Source organism: Parasteatoda tepidariorum, chromosome 8 (assembly GCF_982258835.1).
Source record: "Parasteatoda tepidariorum strain Cologne lab strain chromosome 8, Ptep-v5.0, whole genome shotgun sequence".
Lineage (NCBI taxonomy): Eukaryota > Metazoa > Arthropoda > Arachnida > Araneae > Theridiidae > Parasteatoda > Parasteatoda tepidariorum.
The window spans coordinates 25638808-25664600 of record NC_141762.1 but is presented as its reverse complement, the minus strand read 5'-3'; the positions used below and the strand labels follow the sequence as shown (position 1 = coordinate 25664600).

At 28.3% G+C, this 25793-nt stretch overlaps 2 protein-coding genes across 7 annotated transcripts; one reads left to right on the top strand and one right to left on the bottom strand.

The window, feature by feature from the left end:
* The first annotated feature begins 223 nt into the window (after positions 1 to 223).
* LOC107445858 (manganese-dependent ADP-ribose/CDP-alcohol diphosphatase) lies at positions 224 to 12052 on the top strand. Of its 4 annotated transcripts, none has more exons than XM_021144881.4 (4): positions 224 to 540; positions 1826 to 2565; positions 6335 to 6706; positions 11070 to 12052. In XM_021144881.4, exons 2-3 carry the CDS (start codon positions 1833 to 1835, stop codon positions 6697 to 6699), a joined length of 1098 nt encoding a protein of 365 aa, XP_021000540.3. In that variant the 5' UTR covers positions 224 to 540; positions 1826 to 1832; the 3' UTR covers positions 6700 to 6706; positions 11070 to 12052. The 4 variants fall into 4 exon arrangements, with proteins under 4 accessions (XP_021000540.3, XP_021000541.3, XP_087006157.1 ...); XM_021144882.4 differs by having other exon boundaries at positions 537 to 698; XM_087150031.1 differs by lacking the exon at positions 224 to 540 and adding an exon at positions 753 to 861.
* Positions 12053 to 15737: 3685 nt separating this feature from the next.
* Positions 15738 to 24964, bottom strand: LOC107445861 (chromobox protein homolog 3). 3 transcript variants are annotated; one of them, XM_087150026.1, is made up of 5 exons: positions 24815 to 24964; positions 22318 to 22448; positions 22070 to 22241; positions 18623 to 18744; positions 15738 to 16174 (listed from the first exon to the last, which is right to left on the bottom strand). In XM_087150026.1, exons 1-5 carry the CDS (start codon positions 24815 to 24817, stop codon positions 16012 to 16014), a joined length of 591 nt encoding a protein of 196 aa, XP_087006152.1. In that variant the 5' UTR covers positions 24818 to 24964; the 3' UTR covers positions 15738 to 16011. The 3 variants fall into 3 exon arrangements, with proteins under 3 accessions (XP_087006152.1, XP_042904383.1, XP_087006151.1); XM_043048449.3 differs by lacking the exon at positions 24815 to 24964 and adding an exon at positions 24267 to 24611; XM_087150025.1 differs by lacking the exon at positions 24815 to 24964 and adding an exon at positions 22941 to 24377 and having other exon boundaries at positions 22318 to 22761.
* Between the last annotated feature and the right edge of the window lie 829 nt (positions 24965 to 25793).

Sequence of the window (25793 nt, the reverse complement as noted above, 5' to 3'; positions counted from 1 at the left end):
TAAAAAAAAATATTACTTTATTATTATTTAATAATTATCCATAAAAGTTTTTTTTAAATTAAAACTTATAAATACATGCATGAAGTTTTTTTTTTCTTCAGTGAGTTATTATCGTTATTTTTGCTGCCTTTTCAATTAACGTTTTCATCGTGCACGTGCTCATTTGGTGTCTTATCGCCTGAAACGATGCCAATTTCCGCCAAAAAATAGCATTGGCTGCAGACGTTTCGATTAACGACGAACCAATGGAATCGACTTTTGAGACTCGACAAACTGAATGATATTTTTCACTATTTACGGACGAACATTTTCCACATTTTGTTGTGAAACTGTTGGCACAGTTCAATTAAAGAACGGCGAAGAGCCGGTGTATGTGTTGAATAGGATGTGAATTAACCGGAATTAACCTGAAGTTTGTTTACACAGTTGTTTTAAAAGTGTGTTTAAAAGTATCCTTCGCGTTATGAAATTTTAATCTGTGACAGTGGAGTGTGTAACGTTGATAATCAAATTCTTACTGGCCGGAACGATTCTTCGTCGGTAAGTAAACAAAACCCTATTTTTGCCTTTCGATGTGGGATAATTAATAAATTTTCTGCGTCATGCTTACTTTCTTGTTGCTATTTTTTTTTCTATATAAGTTTTATTAAAGAAACCTAATCGCTCATCTGGTCTTCGAATTTAAAAATTCAGTTAAGGTTTTCATATAAATTAGTTTTTCAGCTCATTCTTATTATAGTTTTGATACGATTTTGAATAAAATATAATTTAGCAAAAAGTTATTAAAGAGGTCATTGAAAGGAAGTGCGGACATTTCTTAATACTGGGGATGAGAAATATATTTTTAATATCATTTTTGGTGTAAATTTATTCATTTTTTAAATTAAGATTATTGAACCTTTACATCCTTAGGAATATAACATAACATACAGGGAAGAAACCCATGTAAACAGAGAGATTGCTAGCATTTCTCCAAATAGTAACTATGTGTAACTTTTTTTTTGTAATGTAGTAAAAAAGAAACTAAAAATTACTACGTTATAGCTTACAGAAACTAATTACACAACAACTTTTTATGGATAAAATAGAAGATGGCAGAAGATATATGTACTGTTTTTAATTTTAAAATTTGATGTGTTTAATTTTTGTATGAAAAAAGAAATGAATCATTATTTAAATGTCAATCAATATTAAAATGAATATCAATATTAAAATGATGTATTTACTTTCTTTTAATTGATATATATTTTTAAATTTTTTCTGATTTCACAATATTATCAAGTTTAAAATCAAATCAATATTTCCTTGTCATTCTTTTTATTCAAATACTTTTCTGATATTGAAATAAATATTTGTTATTGTTTATTACTTAGTTTATTAGTTTAATTGTTTTAATCTTGTTTTGCATTGAAAACTCTTTTAAGTAAAATCAGACAAGTTTTCAAAAAAAGAAAAAAAATGGAAGAAAAATTAAGTTAAAAAGGAATAGCAAAAAACAGAATAATTCTTTTTTTTTTATTTTTATTAAATAGTATATTCTTTAAAAATAGTACGAATAAAAATTCCTTGAATGAAAAAGAAAAACTTAAATCTGAGAAAAACTCACAAATCTTTTTTATTTTTATCTTTAATTTGCATTACATGCAGATAGATTTAAAGAAGCAATCTCCTCTTTGTTATTCAATGATGAAATAATATTGACCTCATAATATTTTACCTCATTTGCAATCTTGTAAAATTCATTTGAAACACGTACTCCATCCATTTAAAACTTGCCTGTGAACATCCTTATAAACAAATTAATGTGTAAATTTCTATATTACAGTTTCATTATGACTTTGGAGCCGAAAACTACCGTAGAACCCTTAGTTACATTTGGAGTCTTAACTGATGTTCAATATGCAGATTGTGAAGACCGACCTGCGCCTCATGATTCTTCCAAGACTCGATTTTACCGCAAAGCTTTAGATCAAGTAGATGCTGCATTCAAATCTTGGAAAGAATCTCATAAAGTAAAGTTTGTGCTTCAACTTGGTGATATAATTGATGGATTAAACCATAAATTGGGGGGATCATATTCCAGTCTGCGAGATACTCTGGAACATTTTGAGTATCATGCCTCAATACCTACTTTTCATTCAGTTGGTAATCATGAATTATATAATTTCAACCGCAATGAACTTGCTCTGCTGTTCTATGAATCTGTTAAAAAACTTGATATTCCAGTTGAAGTGTTTTGCCCTTTAAATCCTGCCGAACACCAAACTCCCGTATTGTATTATAAATTTTGCCCTGTACCAAATTTAAAATTCATTTCTTTGGACTGTTTTGATGTTAGTGTTCTAGGCTATGATGTCGATCATCCTAACTATCAAATGGCAGCTAAGATCTTGAGTTCCAAGCACGGTCATAATGTCTTCGAGGATTGGGACTGTGATGGTGATTTAAAAGGGTTAGATGTTCGATTTCAGCAGATGAATGGAGCAGTTGGAGAGGATCAGAAAGCCTGGTTGAACAATGAACTTCGTGAATCAGATGAACTTGGGCAGAGAGTTATCGTCTTTGGTATTTAATGTTCTTTTTTTCCTTTGTGTACTAATGTTAATGTAATTTAATAAACATTTTATCAGGGTGCGTAGGGTTTTTAAAAAGTGCTTAATTTTCCCTTTTTCAAAATGAGATTCTTCCTTTACTATGTTGATTTTCTCTTCGAATTATGCAAAAAGACACAGTTCACATTGTTCTATTCAAAGTTTTTGCAATTAATTTAACCCCAATCTATTTCAGCGCGTTGTCAGTCCGTAGCGTATGATAACGCCATTCGTTTCACATGATTCAAAATTTCATAATTTTTGACAATTTTCAAAAACAAATCCAAAAATTTTTTTTTGACTTGACGGTTAAAACAAAATAAAACCGTTAATTGTCAAAAACTCTCCAACCCTGCCTAATTATAACATTTTCTTTCAAGTGCTTAAAAATATCTTTTAAAAGGTGCTTATTTTTTGTTGAATAATTTGGCTACACACCCTGTTTATGTATGCTTTCATGAATTTAAAAAAAAGACCTAAAATGTATGAATTCAGTTTGTGTTAAAAATGTGGCAAAATCTATATCGATAAAAATAGATTTAATATTGCATCACAATTTTAATAAATAATACTGTAAATTTGCATAGAAGTAAGGAAAGTTAAATTTAAAAAGAGGGTGAAATGTATGCAAATAAATATAAAATTGCTTATGTTTACTTATGCAATTAAAATTTTACAATAAGTATCTTAAGAATTTTTCAAGGTTATTTAATTGAACATTAAATTTTAATTAATGTATTTATACTCTATAAACCGGGCTCATCCGGCTCTAAAAACTATTAATTTGAGAAACAATTCTATTTTTTAATAGAGATTAGATGAACAATTTAAACAAAAGAATAGAGATATTTATTCTTAATGTTTTAGAAGTGTAACTCTTTTTCTTCATTTCTATGAGTGTGTTAGGATCATTCTGATCAGGGTTTCAAAAAACCCTGGTATTTTAGAAAAAAACCCAACCCGCCTGGGTTTTATTGAAAAGACCTGGGGGAAATTGGTTTTTATTTGAAAAAACCCGGGGAAAATTGGTTTTTTTCAATTAATGCTCATAAACTTTTACTGTGTAAATATTTTTATTTATTAAAAAGAGTTGTATAAGCTTAAAAATAGAAATAAATCCAAAAAGTTATTTTAATTTTGTTATATGTATTTTATATTAAGTTTAAATAACGCATTATCACTAATACATATGTGAATCTTTATTAAGTACATAACGTTTCATAATTTTTAACTCAAGCATTATAAAACATAAATGCAGTAATATAAAAGGAACAAGTTTATTAATCTTTTGTTTTCACACACATTTATTTACTATATTTATTAAACTTATTACCTATTATAAAATTATAATCAGTAAAGACTAAAATTTCATCTGACTTTTGACTTTAATAAAAACTGAAATAAATATTTAATGGTCTTCCATGCTTTTATAATAAGATTAAGATAAAGTGAAATTGAAATTATGTATAATTATAACGAATATATCCACGAATCTTTGCTCTATAAGGGATCAAAGAGCTGCTATTTTTTCTATATTGACACGATATAGAATTGTCAGATTTTTACAGTCACTTTACAACCTATATCGCCATGTATAGAATTGTCATATTCACCCGAGTATAAGTTACTTGTCTCATTTTTTTTCTCTTCAAATAATTAACCCTAGGAAAATGAGTTCATTTTTAGATGAATAATTTTAAACAGTTCTCTTATAAAAGTTTTAGCTTATTTTTTTTAAAGCCAGAAAATTAAACTGTTTATATGTGTTAATGTATCACTTAGTAGGAAAAAAAAATTGTTTCTTTTCAATTTTTTTAAGCATATGAATTAATATTAATATTTAAAGCATGCAACTATATTTGAAAAATTAATCCTTTCAGACTATATTATTTAAATTTCTATTTGAATTGTAATTTCATTAGAATATTACTTTTTGAAAAAATCCAATTAAAGTTTTCATTAGTATTATGAAATTATAGATTCGAGTTTCTTTTACTTTACAAATACAGTAGGGAACCGATTATCCGGAACGATCGGGACCATCGCTATTCCGGATAATTGATTTTTCCGGTTTTCTGAATCGCTACAAAAAGCCGTTTATTTTTTATTATTAAACCCAACTAAAAAAAAATATTAGGAAATAATCTTAAAAAGAAGAAAAAACGATGAAGTAATACAGTAATGATTATTTCTAAAATGATGGTACGGTAAACATCTTTCAGAAAAGAAAGAAAAATCCTAAAATCTTATGAGGAAAAAAAAATTTTTTTTTCAAAATGGCGGGAAAATTTATCGAATTTCATTCCGGTATTTTGGTTTTCCGGTTTTCTGATTTCCGGATAACGGGTTGTGTACTGTATTAAAAACTTAATCATATAAATCATGCAACTCTATTTGACAAGTTTATGCTGTACAATAGATTATATAAAATTAAATGTGCATCAATAAGCTTTAATAAAAAAAAATTTTTTTTTTGGGGGGGGGGGGGAAATCCCACTTATCCTTCCAAGTGGGTTTCTTCAAGGTGGGCCCACCCAATAAAACCCGGGTGGGTTTTTTCAAAGTGGGCCCACTTGGCAAACCCTGATTCTGATAGTGATAACAAGTGAACTATGGAAATATAATAAAATCATTGAGTTCATCAGCGCAAATGTGTTTTGTTTTATATCATTAAAATTTAATTTAACATATACATCTTTAAGATTTTTATAGTCAATTTCTGGAACACTGTTGAAATCTAGATTGTTTCTAAAGACTTTGAGATTGAGAAGCTAAAATTATTTTGATTGTGAAACAAAGAAAAAATGTTAAAATCATATTAAATAAACAAAATTTTTCATATTGCCTTTTTCTGCTGGGTATTTTAAAACTAGGGTGTTAAATATCTTCTAATTTTTTTATGCAATTTTAATTTTAAAGGCATATCTATGAAATGTTATAGTGAGTGAAAAGAATACCTTCTTTATATTACATACTCATTAAAAAAATTTTTGATTTTAATCTTTTTTAACACATTATTGTATTTTGCTAAAGTTTTAAACTTTAAGGCTTTTAGGTGGTGAAGGTATTAAATTATATGCTTTGAGTGCTCTTTGATTGGATGTTCAAAGTACATGGAGTGAAACAAAAGTCAATTACAGCATGACATAAACAATATTAAACTGGTCATAATCATGGTGATTTAATGTATTCCATAAAGTTCGTATTATGGCTCTTTATTCGATATTTGTTTGAATGAGAGTTAAGAATTTTTGATTATTTTTATAGGCTGTTATTTTTATAAATACGTTAAAGATATCTATGTCAATTTTTTTAAGAAAGAAAAGAAACAAACAATAATGCAAATATGTGACCATAGGGCCAGGATAGTCTGGTTGGTAGGGATTGGGACCTTGTCCAAGAGGCCGTGGGTTCGATCCCCACTGGCTGAAGACTCCCCGTGTACGGAGGCCTTTGTGACTCGACAGATTAATGACTGATGTACGTAACACCTGTCTAGTCACAAAGTCCTCCATGTTTTTATAACAAATCATACCTCTGGCGGTACTTTTCCAAGAGTTTCCTTGTCTTCTGGATTAGTTCAAAATTACAAGGATACGGAGTTGAACATTAGTTGTCCTAAATCCAAAATTGGGTTGGCTGTTCAACGACGGTTACAAAATTATAAAATAAAAAATATGTGACCTTATTTTAATCTATAATATTTCTGTACACTTAAATGTGAGATTTTGTTCTATCTTTAGGCCATGTCGGACTGTATCCTGACAGTACTGATTGGAACTGTCTTCTTTGGAACTACAATGAAATCATTCAGATATTTCATCAGCATAAATGCGTTTTGGCATACTTTTGTGGACACACTCATGAGAGTGGCTATGCTGTAGATTCTCATGGAATCAGTTATGTTGTCTTCACTGGCATTGTTGAAACACCACCAGATAGTCCTGCTTTTGCTACTGTCTCCTTGTATGAAGATCAACTAAAAATTATTGGACATGGTTTAGAACAGAGTTATGTTATTCCATTCAAAAATGATAATCTGAATAACTGTGACGAGTCTATTGAAGAGAAAATCAGTAATTCCCCAGCTGTGAAAGTCGAAGTTTAAATCAAACGTAAGTATATGTATATATATTTTATCTGTTTTACAGTGTGTTGTAGGTGAGTCTTCCAGTTGCAAAACTAAAGTGCTTTTGTGTTTTTTTTTAAATTTTTACAAAAGCTTTTTTTACTATCAGTGATAATCATAGAATACAGTTAATAGTTATTTTTCCTCAATTATTGGTAACAAAACAAAAAATAAATTGACTTGACACTTAAGGATATTTTGAACCAGGTGATTCAAATTGATTTATAGTGCACAAATAAAAAAATAAAAAAAAACCCAAAAAAGCCACACATCTCTGACTTTTGATTTAGCGATCAAATTGTCATGTACTTTAGAAAAAATATGTTTTGTGATTGCTTTTATAACTTAAAATATCATCTGCTTAAGAAAAATTATGTATTAAAAGTTAGCCCCGTAAATCAATAATATTGCTGTATGTCAATCCTATCTTTTTATTTGTGCACTGCACTAGCAATTTCAGGTAAGGTTTATGTTAAGTTTTTTTTTTTAATGCTACTAACTACACAGCTAGTTACCCATTAGATTTAATGATTCTTAATGTATAGTAAAATACAATTTTTATTTCACCAGAAGTAAAGGGTAAACTTCTTTATCAGATTCAAGCAAGAATAAAATAACCCATATAAAATTACCTGAGCTTGAATAGTAAATCCTGTGCTCATCCCTAGCTTAGCCACTAAAAACCGGGTAATGTCACTTGGAGATTTCATTTGAAGTACGCAGGTCATCATCATCATAGTTGACTAGACAGCCCTGGGTGGTCCAATGCCTTGAAATTAAATTCCATTGCATTTTACTTTTCATATTTGTGTGCCTGTTTTTTTCTTGGATAGCAAAAAATTCTGTCTTGTTGATTTCATCAATCACAATCTGGGTCTTCCTCTTTTTATGCTTGTTAATGAATGGTATATGAAGAAGAATTTGTTTAATATGGAATTGTCATCCATTATATATATTCAATTCCCCCTGGTTAATTTTTTAAATATATTTTATTATATCTGGCTTCTTTTTCTGAAGATTTTACATAGCTCAAAGTTTAAACTCGTTCTCCAAATGATGTTAATTTCTTTCCCACTAAGAATGGCTTGCAGAATTTTCCATTTAAAAATGACTATTTTTCTTTCTTCTGCTTTGGTCAGAATCCAAGTTCCTAAGCCATAGCTAAGTATTAGTCTGATTTATATTTTATGCAGAAAATCTAGATTTCTTGATTGCGGTAAAGATTTTCTGAATCGTTTTAATCCGTAAAAGGCTCCATTTGTATTCATTGGATAATTTTGGATCTTTTTAAGCGTTGTCAGCTGTAAGTATATTACCATGGTAGGTGAAACTGTGAACAACCTGATATTTGTGTAAATGAGTTCCAGATTGGTTCCTTGTGAGATTTTTATCGATATGGTATTGATATTGATTAGTATAGGCATAAACCAATTTTTTGGGGTGCTTTTTATGATAATTTCCTTGTAATTAGCAGCATGCTCTAAAGAAATCTCAAAAACTGTTCCTGATTTCATTGCAATGCTACCCACATGGGACAAAATTTGTATTGTTTTTAAGAATAAGTTGCCTCAGATGTTTATTTCTGCATCTAAATTAACCCTTAATCATTAATATTTCTTAACCCCATAACAATCGGTTAATTTTCAAGAAAACGGTCATAAAAGTGCCTATTTTGCCAAATACATGTATTTGATTAGTGCTGACATCTAGTTTAAAATAAACTATTTACAATTACCTTAAAAATATCCTGGTACTGCCATCTGGTGTGTAAAATAAGAAATAAAATGTTTTCCGGCAAAAGAAATGAATTAGTTTTATTCTTATTGGCACATTACTACTGAATACTCCAGCCCGGAAATTTCACAGGAGCGAGATATAGAGGGCAAAACCTCATCCCGTCATTTTCACGGGAGCGAGAAGGAGGGGGTTAAATAACACTTTTCAGTAAGATTTAATTATATAAATTGTACATGAAATAACCATTCTTACATATTGAAAATCAACATTATATCATTGATATTATCTGGACATAATTGTAATTCATTGTAAAATATTGAAACTTAATATATAGGAAGTGAGCTTTCCTCATCATTTTACCAGAAGTGGCTAATTAATGAAATAGTCTAAAGGCTTTAAAACTTAACTTTTGTAATATAGTTTCTGTTTTAAGGAATATTGATTTTTGGATTTATCTGACAAAATTCATTCAAGAGTGAAACACCATCTATAACTTCAAGTAGTTTTTTCTCATGAATGTTTGAATCTATACCATTAATTAATTTGGAATCCCTTTCTTTCATCATTTTATTCAGTCTAAAAAGGCTACTGTCTGAACTAATCTAGTCCCACAGTGGACTGATCGTAAAGACAGTAGAACACCAAAGTCAAACATCACTGGCTGTGGTCAGTAAGCAGGTGGGTAATCACTTTGATCAACCTGCGTAGGGACCAAGGGTGCTCAATATCCGTCCTTCTGAAACTCTTCTACCTTAAAGTGCTTTATTTCGCGTGCACATAGTCAAGCTATCAAAGCAGGGGAGCCCTCAGCAGAGGATCAAAATAGTGATGGCATATCTTCGAATCATCCTCAGGGATGTTTCCCAGACCGTCGTCGCCAATGGCCCGTTGTGCTACTTAAATACAATATCTACCTACTTGAACTAATCTAAACGTATCTTGCAGCTTTAATATTGTCAGTTTTTTTTAAAGTAATCTCATTGAGATATGAAGGATTAAAAGAAATTGATCCTTATGAGAATTTCTTACTGTTGTGAGTTAACCATTTAAAGAGGTTTCCTTTCTTCTCTCTAAATTTTATAAAGTTTGTATTTTAACATTCAGATTACTTATTAATGTTACAATGCTTTATTATTGTTAATGTTTTACAATGCTTTATTAAAAAGTGAGATATTTAATTTAAAATATTTTATTTTTGTCAGTTATTTATTGTTATTATTACATAAATACTGAATTAGTTTCCTTTTTTTAATATTTATCAAAATTAAGAATTTACATGTTTTTTACATACTAAGATTGAGTCTTGGTCTTAGTTTTTTTTTATAGCATATGTACCATTATTTTCACCAAGAAAATTATATAGCACATTGCTTGTAAAAAATGTCTTAATAAAAAGAAATAGTAATTCCAGGTATTTTGTTTCAGTGATATTTTTTTAAAAACATTAAACAATAAAATAATTTGCATCCTGAATTACATAGTGTCATGTTTAGAAGTGCAAGTAACTTTTTATTTTTTAGAAAAAAATATCTGCATTTTTTTGCCTTCTAAGTTAAATTTGATTTTTACATAAATTTCTTGATGGCAACTATGTATTCAAATTATTTCTCAGTATTTTAAAGTTTGATTATTATTTTGTTATTTTGTGAAGTATTTATTTTTTATTTGAAACTGCAAGGACTGTTTATGGAATTCTTTGCTATTTTAATTCAACTATTTCAATTTTATTACTCAATCATCCAATTTCTACTAATCTAAAAAATTCCACTTTTTTTATCACTCATAACTTTTGTAGTTTCGGGACCGAAAAGTTTATTTATCAATTTAATATTTATTTGTATAAAAAAGGACCGAAAAGTTTATTAATCAATTTAATATTTATTTGTATAAAAAAGGACCGAAAAGTTTATTTATCAATTTAATATTTATTTGTATAAAGGGGTTAAAAAAAACAATTTAGACTTTGAATTTCAAAATTTATAGGAACTCTTACGTCTGTTAGACTTTATAGGTTCCTTCTATCTTCTAATGCTAGCAGCTTCCAAAACATTTTATCAGACATGATTTTTCTGATAACAAGCGATTTAAATTAACTCTCATTCAAAAATAGAAAAGAACAAAATGCATAGTATGTTATTTTATCTAACTATTCATAATAATTATTTCATCTATTCATATAACTTTTAATTAAACTATTAATTTATTAAAAGCAAATGTTTTTTTTAAATTATCGCTTAACATTTTCTTGTAATAAAGTATACAGCTATTATATTACCCAAAACGTAATACTTGAAAATCATTGTTTCTATGCTTACAATATGTTGGGTACAATATGTTTTTGATGATTGGGTCTTACAAAGATTTGCTTAAGTTACAGTTTTATCCATGGTTAAAACTATTATAAACTATTGTAGGTTAAAAAATCGCCAATTTAGATTAGAATGCACGTTTATATATATTTATTTTCCTATTTTTAAAATGTAGTTTTTTAAAGAAAAAAAAATAATAACTCATTACTTTTTAAGTTGGTAATATGTTTTACTATTAATTAAATCTTATTAACCTATTCTATTATGTATTTTCTTTGTTTCAATTGGCTATTCTATTTTCAGATTTATGCCATCTGGCTTCCATTATCATGCCGGAGGGCTAGGGGGAGTCTAGGGAGCGAATGTTTGGTATTAATTTTATCAAGCATTTCTCTTCTCTCAATGGTAAAACAGTGTATTTAATACTGTTTTAAAGTTTTACTCCAATTTTAACTTCCACTCTGATTTATGCATAATATTTTAATCAGCAAACATGCACTTTAAATAAAGCTTACAGTAACTGTAAACTTACAGTTTAGTTTCAAAATTGTAGATACGTTCTTAAAAATTACCCAATTACCTTTTGGTAGTTATGTGTACAACTTATGTCTACACGTGTTTGATAGTTATAAGCTACAACTTTCTCATGTAGCTCCGAGAAAAGTTTACTATTTATATACATTTCAAGGTAATAGAATGAAATATTTTGCACTTAATTGCGTTTCTTAAAAATTGATTTTCTTTTAGTTATAACTTTAACAAGAACTTACAAAAATTCTCAACTTTGTTGTTTAAAGAAAAGATTATCAGAAGTCTTGGGTGTATGTTTGAAGGTTAAAACTCTAATATTTCCCCTCCTTAATGATAAGGCTCAATATATTTAATCTTTAATTTGCAGGTTTTATTAATTTCATGTATTTGAAAAGAAACTGTAAGATATTGCCAACATATGGCTATTATCTCATTGTTAGGATTTTATCAGAGTTATTATTTAACTAACTCATGCATAGTTATAAATCAGTAAAATATCAATGCAGTTTTTACAAATTTCATTTTAGTTATAAAATAAAATGATCTTAAACATTTTCACTTATTTTTTTAAAAATACAATGTCTCACTTTTTAATTTTGCATTTTCTTTTGTTTTTATGATAACATTAAGTTTTAAGATTTTATTTTGTGTTAATATATGGTCTGTGTTTCTTGTGTTATTTATTTAAAGTTGTAAATATTCTATAACTTGTATAGTATTTAGTACCATTAGAAATAAAAGAATTATGCTGGTTTGATTGTTGATTTAATTTCCAAGCATGTGTGCATACTTGTTTTCTTTTCTAAAACATAAATTTTTAATAATTTGCAAGTATATGTATGAAATTGTAAATTTGGGTCTTAGAATATTTATCTTTTTAACCATGTAGCAGGCTGTATTCATTTTAATAAGTAACTATTTAATACTATTTAAGGTTAAAAATTAAATAATATATGATTTTTACACTAGTTTGCAGAATTCTGTGAATTTCCAAGACCGATTATTTGCGGATTTCTGCTAATCAATTTAAATTCCGACAAAATTTTCTCGGAGCTCCTCTGTTCTAAAATTTAATTTTTTTTACTTTTCATTAACGAGGTATTTATTCCAGTTCTCATTCATGCACAATTAAGAATTTTTTTTTATTACCCAGATTTTTTATAGAAAAAGACAACTTCGAGGAAAAAAAATCCATAATAACTTTAGATAGAATTAATGAACTAAGACAAACACAAAAATATATATTTGGTTATGTTAAAAGTAAATCTGAAGTGGCAATCATTTAAAAAATTGCCCGCATGAAATAATGGTATTTTTCTCATTTTTTTTTTATAAACTTGTATTTTAATGAGTACCAATTTCATTGAAAAATCAATTTTTAACAGAATTATTTAATCAATGTGATATATTTCCCCCTTTTTTAATTGGGTACAATTAGATGGTATTAATTTTTAATATGATATTACGACATAGAAATTACCTATTGCATGTATCAGTAATCACTTTTCAACGCACTCAATAAAATTGTAAATGCGTGTTTCGATCATATTAGATATAAAAAAAGTAACCTTCCTCTTTTTAAATATTGTAAATGTTAATTTTGTGCATAAAAATAAAATCTGTAAAATATCTTCGTAAAAGAGAAAAAAAAAATTAAGTACTAAATATAGGAAACCGAACATAGAGAAAAAGATTTCTTGCATTCACATGTTTGTATATTATTTGTTAGAAAATTCCTAACTATGTACTACATTATAGCTGTGGTGGTTAGAAAGGTCTTGCTACGTGAACTAAATATATTTTAACATTTGTATAGGTTAATTTTAATTTTCCTGTGAAATATTTTTTTAATATTTATAATGTAATTTCATCACATAATAGTTTTTTTTTCTACGTTAGAGTTAGGATTGTTAAATATTGTGAACATTTTGCTCAGAAGTAAAAAAGCAATTCTAAATGTTCTCTTTCTCATAATGAATTTAACTATTTTCAGCAAAAGATTTTGAATTTTAGTAGGTGTTTTTTGTAGTTTAATTATAAAAATTTTGCTAAATACCTTTCTTTTACTAGTTAGGTCAGTGTTTCCCAAACTTATGACTTTTGTGTACCCTTTCTAAATTTTTCGTAACACTGTGTACCCCTAATAAAAAATGAATGTATTTTTTACTATAAGAAATTTCACAAAAATTCAAGTCACAACTGACTGTTGACACCACTAATTATTAATTGTTAACTCTGCAAAAAATAGCCAATAGAAAAATACATAATCGTAAATTTTCATGGCTAGCTTTGTTTTTAAATAAAATGTTTTGAAATTTTCGTTTGTTACAAGATATTTCGTATAAGAACACGTACCCCTGCTAAACTGTTCCCGTACCCCTAGGGGTATGCGTACCACACTTTGGGAAACACTGAGTTAGGTAATATCAATAATTTATTGACTGTATATTATTTTTGCTAAAAAATTTTAAAGACCCCATTTTATTCAATTCGTCAAATCTTTAATGTCTAAAAAATTTGTTTCAATTTTTTCTTTTAGCACCAATACCGTTTATTAGAGCAAAATAATTTCCTTTAGTTGTATCAAATTTGTTTATGATAGTTAGAAGTTGACAGGCAATTATTAGAAATACCTCAAATACATATACCCTGAAAAAAAATTGTTTAAAACAGTTTGAATGATTGATTTGGCATTTTTTTAAAAATGTTGCATAGAAATTTTATCTGAAACACCTTCTGATTTGCTTTTCCATTTAACAAATTGTCTAAGTTAGTTTTGACAAAGAACAAAATTAAATTTTGGTTATGTGACCAATTAATATTGGAATCATCATAGTGCTTGTAAAATTACATTTTTCGACAAGATTTGAGCTTATAAATTTAACAGATTTGTAAAAAATCCATTAAATATAAAAGATGTAACAGAAACATTACTAAGAATTACCTAAATCGATATAAATCTGAAAAATATATATTCCTGAAATATAGATATAAAATATATATATATATCCTCAAAAATAGAAGGAAAGGAAAAAAAAAAAAGACTGAAACCAGAAAAATAACCTTTAAATGAAAAAAAAAAATGTCCTTTAAATTTTCAAGAAAATGTTTCAGTTCGCTTTTTTAATTTACTAAAGATAAGTAATTTATGAATACAATGCAATTAATATCCCATAAAGAAAACTAAGAATTAATAACATTTATTTTCAATCTTATGAAGAATTACAGAATCAAAATTGCATTGTACTATTAAATGTTTTGTCATTCTTAAAATCAAATTCTTTTAGCCTGAAACTTCATTCAGCATCAACACTTATTGCAGCACGTTTAAAAAACACGATTCAGTGATTGAGTATTACTTTTTCTATTTTAACGTCTCTTTTCTTCTATTAAAACAGTCATAATTCTTATGTTTTGTAATTAAAATTAGTTTTCCTCACGATTCCATTCTACGTTGTTAGTTTTACACTCTCTTTCACTTAATTTTTAAATACACTTATTACGAAAAACATTCTTGAATTGAAGGAATCTTTTGAATGCATGTAAATCCATCTCCTTTCTTGATCATTTTTTCAAATAGTCTTGACAAATTCAATGTCTTTAATAGGATTAAATTATGATAAGCATAATTTGTATTTAAGTAATCACTATTTGAGACATTCTAGTTGATGAGAGGGGGATATTGAAAAACTATTCCACAAAACTTGTTGCCAGAAAAAAAATTCCTGGATGTTTTAAAACAATGCAGCTGATTTTTTTTTGCCTGAATTTGCTTAATGAGTATGACTAATTTTATTAGAAAATTTCCATTCCTCCCGATCAGTTAACATAAAATTCCAGGTTCAAAGGAAATTAAACGAAATTTATGCTTAAAATAAAAAATGCAATATATATATTTAATACAAAAATAAACATAATTATAGTATTATGTAAACTACTTATAAAGAATGTAAACGATAAATTAAAATTTTTTTGTTTTATACCACGATTCAGATATGTTATATGTTTTTAACTGTTGAACAGATGATTTGATCCTATTTGGCAAAAATCGGTTAGAAGTGGGATTTTGCCTACACCATAAGGCATTATCATGGTGTACATAAACAAGGAATGGAACTGAAAAATGAGTAAAAGGACAATAGATTTCAAATCTTGGAAAACATATGCCACATTCAATACACCTATTCTTGCCCAAAATATAAAATAAAACAAAATTATTATATATATTTTCATTTGATAATTAGAATAATTTCATTTAAAAAAAATTCTAAGTTTAATATAAAGACAGCAAAAGTCTATTGAAAAAGACTCTTGGGAAATTCACTCGTATTAAAAAATAGTCTGAGGCAGTAATCTCATAAGAAATGAGGAAACTCAGCACCAAACCCTAACACCTAGTCACTCAAAAACCTTAAAAATTGAGAAATAATTACACTAACATTTTTTTTAAATGATACAGTAACATTTTATTAACTCATTTTCAATACAATTACAGAAAAAATAATAGGTTACAGCCAATTTAAGAAAAATGTGCACCAACTTTACATTCTTTCAATATTAGAAAACGAGGATGAACACATTTTTGAAACATTCAGATGTCACTGAAGGAAATTTAACAATGTTATGGGCTCCTACTGATGCTGAAACACATGATACTATATACAAAATGGAAGAGGAGCACCTTAAAATTCTTTTTTCTTTAAAAATCCTTTCTTTAAGAAGCTGCTTTCTTTTCTTTCTCCTTTTCCCCATCTTCATCATCACAGCTATTTCCAGTGTGCCAGGTCAACCTTTCTTCATAGAATTTGATCACAACCTGTGGACATTTCACATTAGCTACCTTAGAAGAAACAAGATCAGCCTCATCGCATCCTTTCCTATTTACGGGGAAAAGAAAGAGTTTAGAAATGAAGTTGTACCAAAATACTCAATAACAACCAGGTTGCATGCAAGAAAATAGCCGTAAGTGCTACAAAGCTTTCATTTTAAAGATGATTTAGAATACCATTTCCGAGTGATAGTACCCCTCAAAATGGGAAATCTGCAAGAGACAGAGAGGGCACCTTGATCATGATTGGTTGTTAAAATGCATTTGTTTATGTCAGCAACTGATCTTCACATTCTATATCTAGTAAGCCAAACCTGTCAAGTATCAATCTCACACACTCGTAATTGTTTCACAAAAATTTTAATTCTTTCACTATTTATTTACCTAGAGACCTAACACCAAGACAGGCACGAAGTTACGAGGAATATAAACTAATTACGCAAAGTTGCCAGAAACACGAAAGAAAAATATATCACGGTTACAATAAAATATATAAATAAATAACATATCTGTCAATATTGGAGAAATAAAATAATGGAGATTTTACAAGCGTCTTTTTTTTTTTTTTACAGCTTCAAGCAAAGTTGGGATACATCATGCATAGGGCTGCAGGTTTGTCGCTGCGCGAATTTCAGCGAAATTGTCATCTTTTTTCCTAAAATCCGCGAACTTCTCAATATGTCTTGACTTGCACGAAAATTGATTAAAATTTGATTTTTTTTCCCATTTATTATTTTTATTAAACAGAATTTTTTATTTTCCTGAACCTTACATTGAACATGTAAAATTGATTAGATATTTAGGGGAGTGAATCAATAGCAAAATGACATGAAAATAGTTCAGAGATAAGAGATAATCACAATCTTGTCAACTAAGGTGGTCTTTCTACACTTAGGGAGGGTAATTACCTTCCTGAAGTCAGTAAGAGTACAAAAGAAATTGGAATCACAACAGAAGGAAAATGTTATAAATCAAATCTTTGACAGAAAAATTGTTATACATGCTATTGCACCGGGCAATGAAATTTCTACATATCCAGTTAATTTTTCCTAGACGGCTTCTTGTGATTTCTCAAATATGGATCAGTTTCTTAGATGAAAGGAGGGGGGGGGGCTAGTAGTTAGTAGCAACTAGTAACTAATAGTTTGAATGTAGAATGTTTGAGTTTTCACTGCAATTACTTCTTACAAAGCAACGGTCAAGGAACTGCGCGCAGGTGAAGGAAAATTGATCGAGTTTTGAAAATCAAAGACCGAGTGCTCCAAAATTGGCAATTTGAAGTTTGTCGGTGCCTAAAAAAAGCACTGAAGCAGAAAGATCGTTTATAAAAATGGATTAAGTGATGAAAGACGAAGGAGAAATGAGAATAATCTGATAATGTACAATACTTTGTACCAAAATTCAGTTCACACAGTACATAAAACATATTAATATATCTTTTAATACAACTTTATTAAAATGTGAATATCAATTCAAACATTTGTGTAATAGCATACCTGCCAACTTTTAATCCTTTCCATTACGATTTTTCCCAGTGGTATTAAAATGGAATAAAAATTTCAATTTTAAGCAAAAAATATGTTGTATTTGAAAAAGCTTAAGCTGCCTACCAGGATAGTAACGCATGTTAATATATATGCTTCATTTTTTTAGGAAAGTGGTGATCAAAATCATTTAAAAATTTAGATTATAAAAGAAAAAAAAATATTTACTACCACTTTAAATATAAAAATAAAATTTTACACCAAATGCGTAAAAGTTGGCAGGTATGTAATAGCATGAGACATTCAACCCACGCCAATTCTATATTATTATATAGATTCTTTTAAATAATTATCACTATTCAATATATTTTTTAATATGCATTAAATATTCTTTTCATTTTTTAGCTGTTTCTGTTGCAGATCTCCAAGAGATTTTTAAAAATCGTAAAATTGTAATACTACTTCAACATTGAACACTAATTTCCTTTTTGAGACATGAAATTCAAATGAACATTTAAGTCTTGTGCATAGTTCCTTTCAGTAGTTATCACAATCAAGGCATGCAAATTTCATTGCTTCATCTTTTTATTGTATTTTTTTTTTACACGTATGATTTGTGCTTGTTTTCTTCCATAACACGTGGTATCGTCTAGTTTTCTCGACAAATGCATCAAGACTTCTACACAGGGATAATTAATGTATTCCCAAAATACAGAAAACCTAAAATTCTGTGTAGAAAGGTGGAATATAGGATAAAAATGCAGAAGAGCAGACAGCTATATATTTTTCACAAGAAAAAGAGCAAATTATGAAATTTTCAATTATTTCTTAAATTCAAAATTATTTCTAAATTCTTAAAACATAAGTTGTCAGAAAATGCAATAATTATTAGAGTTTGCATTCAAACTTATATCTACTTTAAAGGCTTTCTATACTGAAGATCTAACTTAATAAAAAAATACCATACTGTATAAAACCAATAAGCGAAAAATATACACAAGCATATTTTTTACCATTTAATCAAAAACATCAGTTCTCCACCAGAATCTGTGGCACCAATTATCCTGTCAGGCTCACAACCTCTGTCAAATCCCCGTAAACGATCCTCTTTTTTCGGAGTCTCTTCACCTTTTAACTAAAACGAATAAAAATAACTAGATTATAGCAAAACTAAAATTGTAAAATATTTCATGTTCTACTCCCAGGGTTGGCAGGTTTTTGACGGTTTAAACCGTCGCATCAAAAACCTATATTCATATGTGAAATTTAATTAATACATAAAATTTATATATTTTTTTTATAAAGGATAGTGTTTCTAAAAATGTTCTAGAAAAAATAAATTTAAAATTTTGAAGAAACACTTATATTTTGAATAGTAACCAAAATTTTGTACTTTTGAAAGCTCACATCTTTTGTAATATTATGTATTCATTTTCATGTGTTATTGAAAATCTGCAGTGATATTATTAAGAAATTTATTTATAACCAAATTTAGTGTATAGTATAGATTATACTAAAAATTAGACATTTTTAAAGATAAACATTAGCAGTTTTGTACATTAGACATGTTTTAAAGAAAAAACTTTTTAATATTCTTTTAAATCTTCTTAATAATCTTTTTAACATAAGACAATACAAATTTAAGTGCTTTCTGTTAAACACACAGAGTAGTTAATGTTGATTTACAGTATATTATTCAGCCTATTCATTTACTATGCTGAAAATTTAGTTTATCCAAATACTTGTGAATTTTATTCTGCTGAATACTATATAGTTTTGTTGAACATCTAAATATTCAGCTGCTGAATAATTACTTCTTGCTTTCAAGATATGCATTATTTGTATTCTTAATATAAGTGGAGAAAAAAAATTAAGAGGTAAAAATTGTTTTAAAATGATAAGTGTAATAATTATAAATAAATATAATAAACAATATGAATTATATTTATCATTATTCACAAATATAACTACTTTTAAATTCAAATTAACATACTGGATAATAAAGATATTCGGCATAACATTAAATTTTTTTTTTTATACACTTGTATCAAGTTTGTATTTATACAACATAACTTGTAAGTTCCTTACAAATATTAGTTATATGTCAAAAATGCATAGTAATAAAGTATTAATTTTCTTAAGTATCAAAAAAAAAAAAAAAAAATATTTTTTTATTTTTTTCAAAATATAAATAAAAAAATTTTTTTGCAAAATTTTTCTGCACATGCATTTGAATATAAATTTCTGAGATTTTAAATATGTTATTTTACCTTAATTTTAATTAAAAAATATTTTTAAACCTGATGATTACCTATAGTATAATTAAATTTCAATATAATGCATGGCAACTGTTGGTAGTTTTGAAGTTTATATATTTTCTTGACAAACTTCAGTTTTTGACGGTTTAAACCAGTTTTATACCCTTGTCATGTCAAAATCCATCTTTTGACGTCAAAAACCCAACCCTGTCTACTCCTAACTTTAAATTAGAAGTATCAGTCTTTAAGATATCTAAAAGTCTTTTTAAAGTTTTATAGTTGAAGTTGGAAAAATAAACAAATAAAGATTATACAGACGTAATTACAGGAAGCAACATATGCATACATAAAAGAATATATATATATACTTTAGCAAACTACAAAATCCATGATAATAAGTGAAAAGAGAATAATGATAAAACAGAGTGTAGTTACAACGGAACCACAAGAATCAAGCATGTTAAAAAGACGCTAATTAAATAATGTCATAACTTGTGTAAATTTATTTAAAAAAATTATTGCAATAAACAGTGAAAACTCATCAGAAAAAGTGCAATTAGGTGCCTGATAATATTAAAATCCGGATTTACAAAAAATTATGCACATCTAATTGCAAGCAAATATCACACAATTCTTCTGCAAAATGGCTGCCCATTAAAATATAAATTACGAATGAGAAAAAAAAAACATTCCTAGCAAGTTTGCTTTAGTAATTCATTAATTAATTAGAGCCAAAATTATTATGGATCTTTTAATTTTAGTCTTGTGTTCTTGAAGTTATCTGTTGTGGTGCTGGAAAAGGCAGAATAAAAGTATTGTGAACAGGATATGGTAAAAGGAACTAATAAAAATTTTAGATTAGCGGAACTATGGGTGAACATTGTTGGAATATGCATTTATTTATGGAAGAAACACATGCTTGATTATAAAATACATAAGATATCTTGTTACAATAAGTTTCAGTACTGCTTAAAGAAAACATTGTTAAGAATACATTTATTAAAGAATCTGTATAAATTGAGTGTCAAAACGTGATGACTCAAAAGTATGATTAAATTTTTTTTGTTTTTATTACAGAGTTATCACTCAAATCTGGAAAAAAAAAAATTCCCTGTACATGTACTATATATTAAGAGGAAACAACAATTACTGCGCTCTTGTGTGAGATATATTAACTATATTTATTAATTTTAATTGCTAGAAAAACAGCTGAACATAATGGTCAAATATATACCATAGATTACGCTTTGAGTGGTCACCAGACAAAAATAAGAAACAAAAAATTCCCTGTATTTTCCCAGTTCGTAAAGAAAAAATAAATAAAAAAAATTGAAATTCCTTGTTATTTTAGGTGATTTTTAAATTACCTGTATTTTCCAGGTTTTCCCCATGGCAGGGGTGATTGTGAACCCAAGTCAAAAATTCCGGAAAATTTCTTGAGTAAAAAAAAAAGTTTAAATCGAAAAATTAAAAAAAAATTTAAACAGGGTTTTTTCCTTTTTCTCAATATTTCTTGGTTTACTTAAAATATATTTAAAATTTTACACAAACCTATACCATTTACAAAATACCTATGTCGACCTGGAGAAGTAATTAAAATTTACAAATATATCTCTTTTTTCTTGAGTTTATGATTATAATAACTATTTACAGATAAAAAATTAATATTAATCTTGAATACACGCTTATAAAGTATCTGACTCTCCCTTACAAATAAAATAAACTGTGGTTTTAAGTTCCACCTTTGAAAATTAGATTTCCAGAAACTTTTGCGACCAATGATTTTTTGAACCACCTGAACCCTCGATCTCCTGAAACTTCCGGATCACGGTTAGCAAAAAATCCGGATTTTTTCCGGAGCACAATCAGCCCTGCTATGGAGTGGCAACCCTGTATTATGTTTAGAAGCTCTCACTTCAGCGGTTGAGCACCCTAACTTTTACTGCCGAAATTGCTGTCAAGAGTAAAGTAACCTTGTCTCTCAATTTACCACTTGGTCAAATTTTTGCTAATCGAACTGTTAATAATTTCTAAATAATACCAATTTTTAAAAAATAAATAAAATGAGATTAGTCAACCATTTGGGGGCCAGGATAAAGACTTTCAAAAACTTCAATAGGAAAACATAAATAAAATAAAGATTATTAATAAGGTGTGCCAGGGTAGTGGGACATTAAGTAGAAGGCTTAACTTTTACTATACCTCTATCTTTTTCTTAGGAACAACATCAGGTTCTCCATTAGCTTTTCTTTTCTTATCAACTCCACTTTTGTCTTCAACAGCCTTCCCACCTCTTTTCTTATAGTCCTCTTCAAACTTCCTGATCAATTCTGGACAGTCTAAATTTTCAACTGGCTCCCATGTATTTTCAGAACTATAAACAAGTATAATTAGTTAGATTATTCAACAATAAACTTATTACATGAAAACTAAAAAAATAGAATAATTACTCAGGAAACCCAGTCCACTTTAAAAAATATTCTACTTTCCCATTGGTGATTCGTTTGTCTAAAATCTTTTCCACAGTATATTCTTCAGGTTCTTCTTCAATTTGTTCCTTCTTGCCTTTCTTTGACATTATCTAAAATTGTTAAAACAGTTAATATATTAATCTGAGAAATAAAAACACATAACTATTATAACTTAAAAGTCAGTAGAAACAAAATCTATTTGGCATCTTGGCAAGACAGATCACAATACGGAAATATCTCTCTCATTTACAGTGGTCTATTTATATAACTTGGATTTTTCTTTTGAAAAAAATAAATAAATGAAAATAAGAATTCTATTTATTATGTGGAAATGCATGCCAACGAATGAAAAAATGGTGGAAAAATAATTTGTATTTCCAACGAAATTGCTACAAGATAGTATCACAGTGATTAAATACTCATCTATCATAGTTTAACTGTCATAATAAAAGAGAAATTTAGATTTAAGATGAAACCGGCCAGATGAATAAAGCAGCTCAAAAAGTGATAATGCAAGATTTATCACCCAAGAGTTGTAATATTGTTTTAAATGCATCGGGATTTTAAAAACCATAACAAAAAAGTAAAAATCGAAGAATCACTGGATATGATGAAATAAGGGAAAAATAAAGTGAGCAAAAAAAAAGATTACTCCAATTTGCGAATAGTCATCTATTAAAAATATTGCGCTATTTTAAATATATTATGCAAAATTCTAAGGCAATTACCATGGAAGAACCGACCGAGAAACCATAGATACACAAGACAATCTGCAAATTGAGCATGTCAGAAAGTTATGAATAAAATATGTGATTCACATTTTGACATCTTTTTATTTTCCAAAATATTTTTTTCATGTTCGAAAGCTCCCGCGAACCACGCATCAACAGTCGATGGACTGCATGTAACCCACTGGTTGCGCAACCCTAAATTTAACCAGGAATCAATGTAATGCTGTACTGGTATTTTGATTTACAATTTCAAGTTGTGTTACTTAACATTTTAACTCGTTTACTTGAACCAGAAATAAAAATTTTCACCTAACAACAATTGCGAGGATAAAAAAAAATTGGTTGAGACAAACTATGTAAAATGAACAATTGTGTAAACATGAAATGCATGTTTAATTTCCATTACAGACTTATGTAATTTTTAGTTTATATCATACTTTCTAGTTTATGGTCAATCCAAATAGGTTCTTCATCCCTGGTTATGAATTACCTTTATAAAAAATTTGCTTGATAATTTTAATCACTATTTTACAGGTTGGCCAAAATAAAAGCAGGCATTAAAACATTTATTTATAACAATTACTTTTGGATTTCAGTGTGAGGTTATATTTTCTAGGTCACATGTTACTGAATAACACTTTTCTAACTTTAACCCAGGCTCCCCATAAATTCACTCTTTAACGAAAAGAATATATTCGCTAAGAACTTACATTCTTCATAGTTCAAGAAGCAAGCCAGAAATTAATTTTTATTTAAATTTAAAATTCCTGTCTTATAAAGACTATAATTAAGTAGTTATTATATACAAATACCTCGACACATAAAACATAAGCTTAAGACAAAAACTGACCACTGAAGTATGCTGATACAATTACTTTAGTTTCTAAGCATTTATTAGTTAGAATAAGTTCTGAATAAAACATAGCATTAGTTAGCCTGATAATTATCATTGATAAAACTAACCAAAACACTGACAAAACCTATGTATGCATAGAAAAAGACTAATATTAACTAATTCTTGAATATATTAAGTTAAAAAAGAGAACAATTGAATCAACATAAGTATACTTAAACTTATTATATAATTAGACAGTTGCTTTGAGATATCATAATGAAATTGTTAATTTACTTATAAATATTAAACACATTTCAATGAATAAATCGAAGAAAAGGATAAAAAATAAATTAATTACTTACAGTGTTTGAAGAAAACGAAAATAGTTAAAATTTATCTAACAATATTCCCGCCGATTCCTGTGACAAATTTCAGAACACGAACACCACGCATACACGCCACACGGTTAGAAATGAAGATTCGCGCGTGCCCCTACAAAAACTATGCTAAACTTCGGTACTAAAAGTATATACGAAATATAACGCATTGTTGACCACAAAATTTTCTAACAAAATTATTTAATTAAAAGACAAAGTATATTAAAGCTAAAATATACATAATTTTTGCTCATTTTTAAATTCGGTAATAAATTTACACGCGTTACCGGGAAATTTTTTCTTTTTATTTCCCTCTAATCCTACTTGTATAGGGAAAACTGGAGATTTTCTGACAGAATAAAGGGAATTTTTATACAAATATTAGGGAAATGCAGGGATAAACAATCAAAAAAATTTTTTAATGAGGAATATTGTAGATAATTTTATCTTCAAAATAAAAAATTATCAAATTTAACTGCAAAACTCGAAAGTTAGTTATATTTACATAGGTGAGGTTTTTCAGAATTTATTACCATTTATGGAACCGACTCACGAGAGGTTGTTTGTGGAGTGAAAAAATCTTTGGATGTTTTAATGTGAATCGACTGCAAAGAATAGTGATAAAGTAGGTCCTTTATATTTCTAGTAACGGATACTTCACCTCGGTTACTGATAAGAACTTCGTAATTTTGTTTTCTCCCGAGTTGGGAGTTTTCGCTCGTCGGGAAAGGAACCGCCCCCTTCTCCGACAGACTCTTCTGCTTCTTTCCAGGAAAACTGTAAGTTACAATTTTCCGTATAATTTGGAAATGTAAATAATGGATCAGAATGAATTAATGGATGAAACTGCTACAGAATATAGCAGTCATCTTATTAAAACGAATACTAACATCCTCTTAGAATATGACGACACGATCCAAGACAAACTGACGTACGCAACGGACAATGGTTTAAATTCATACACGCTATTTTTCTCGCCAACAGGAGTAAACTCGTTTCCCAAAAAACCTTTGCAATTAAAAACAATTCTAACGAACGCTGTTAGCAACCCAAGGAAAATTAGTTTATGCACTCATACAAGACAGGGCAAACTACTTATTCAAACCTCAGATTTAGCTACAGCTTTGGAACTTACCAACCTGAATTCTCTATTTGATATACCTACCAAACCTGAAGTGATACAAGAAAACATTACATCTCGCTTCCTTCTGCATGAGATACCGTTAGACTTAAATCTTTGTGATTTAAAAACCGAATTAGAGTACAGCAACATCCAAGTATATAGTATTCGACGATTCCAAAAAAGGGGAGATACCGTCCCCTCTGAAACCTGCTTAGTAACCTGTTACGGAACACACACGCCGAAGAATCTTAGACTCTTCTATGATAGCATCCGACCCATAGCATTTTATGACCGCCCTAGACAGTGCCACAAATGTTACAAATTCTCACACTTAGAAAAGAATTGCCCCGCTCCTACCCAAATTTGTAGCCAGTGCAGTGGAAGTCATC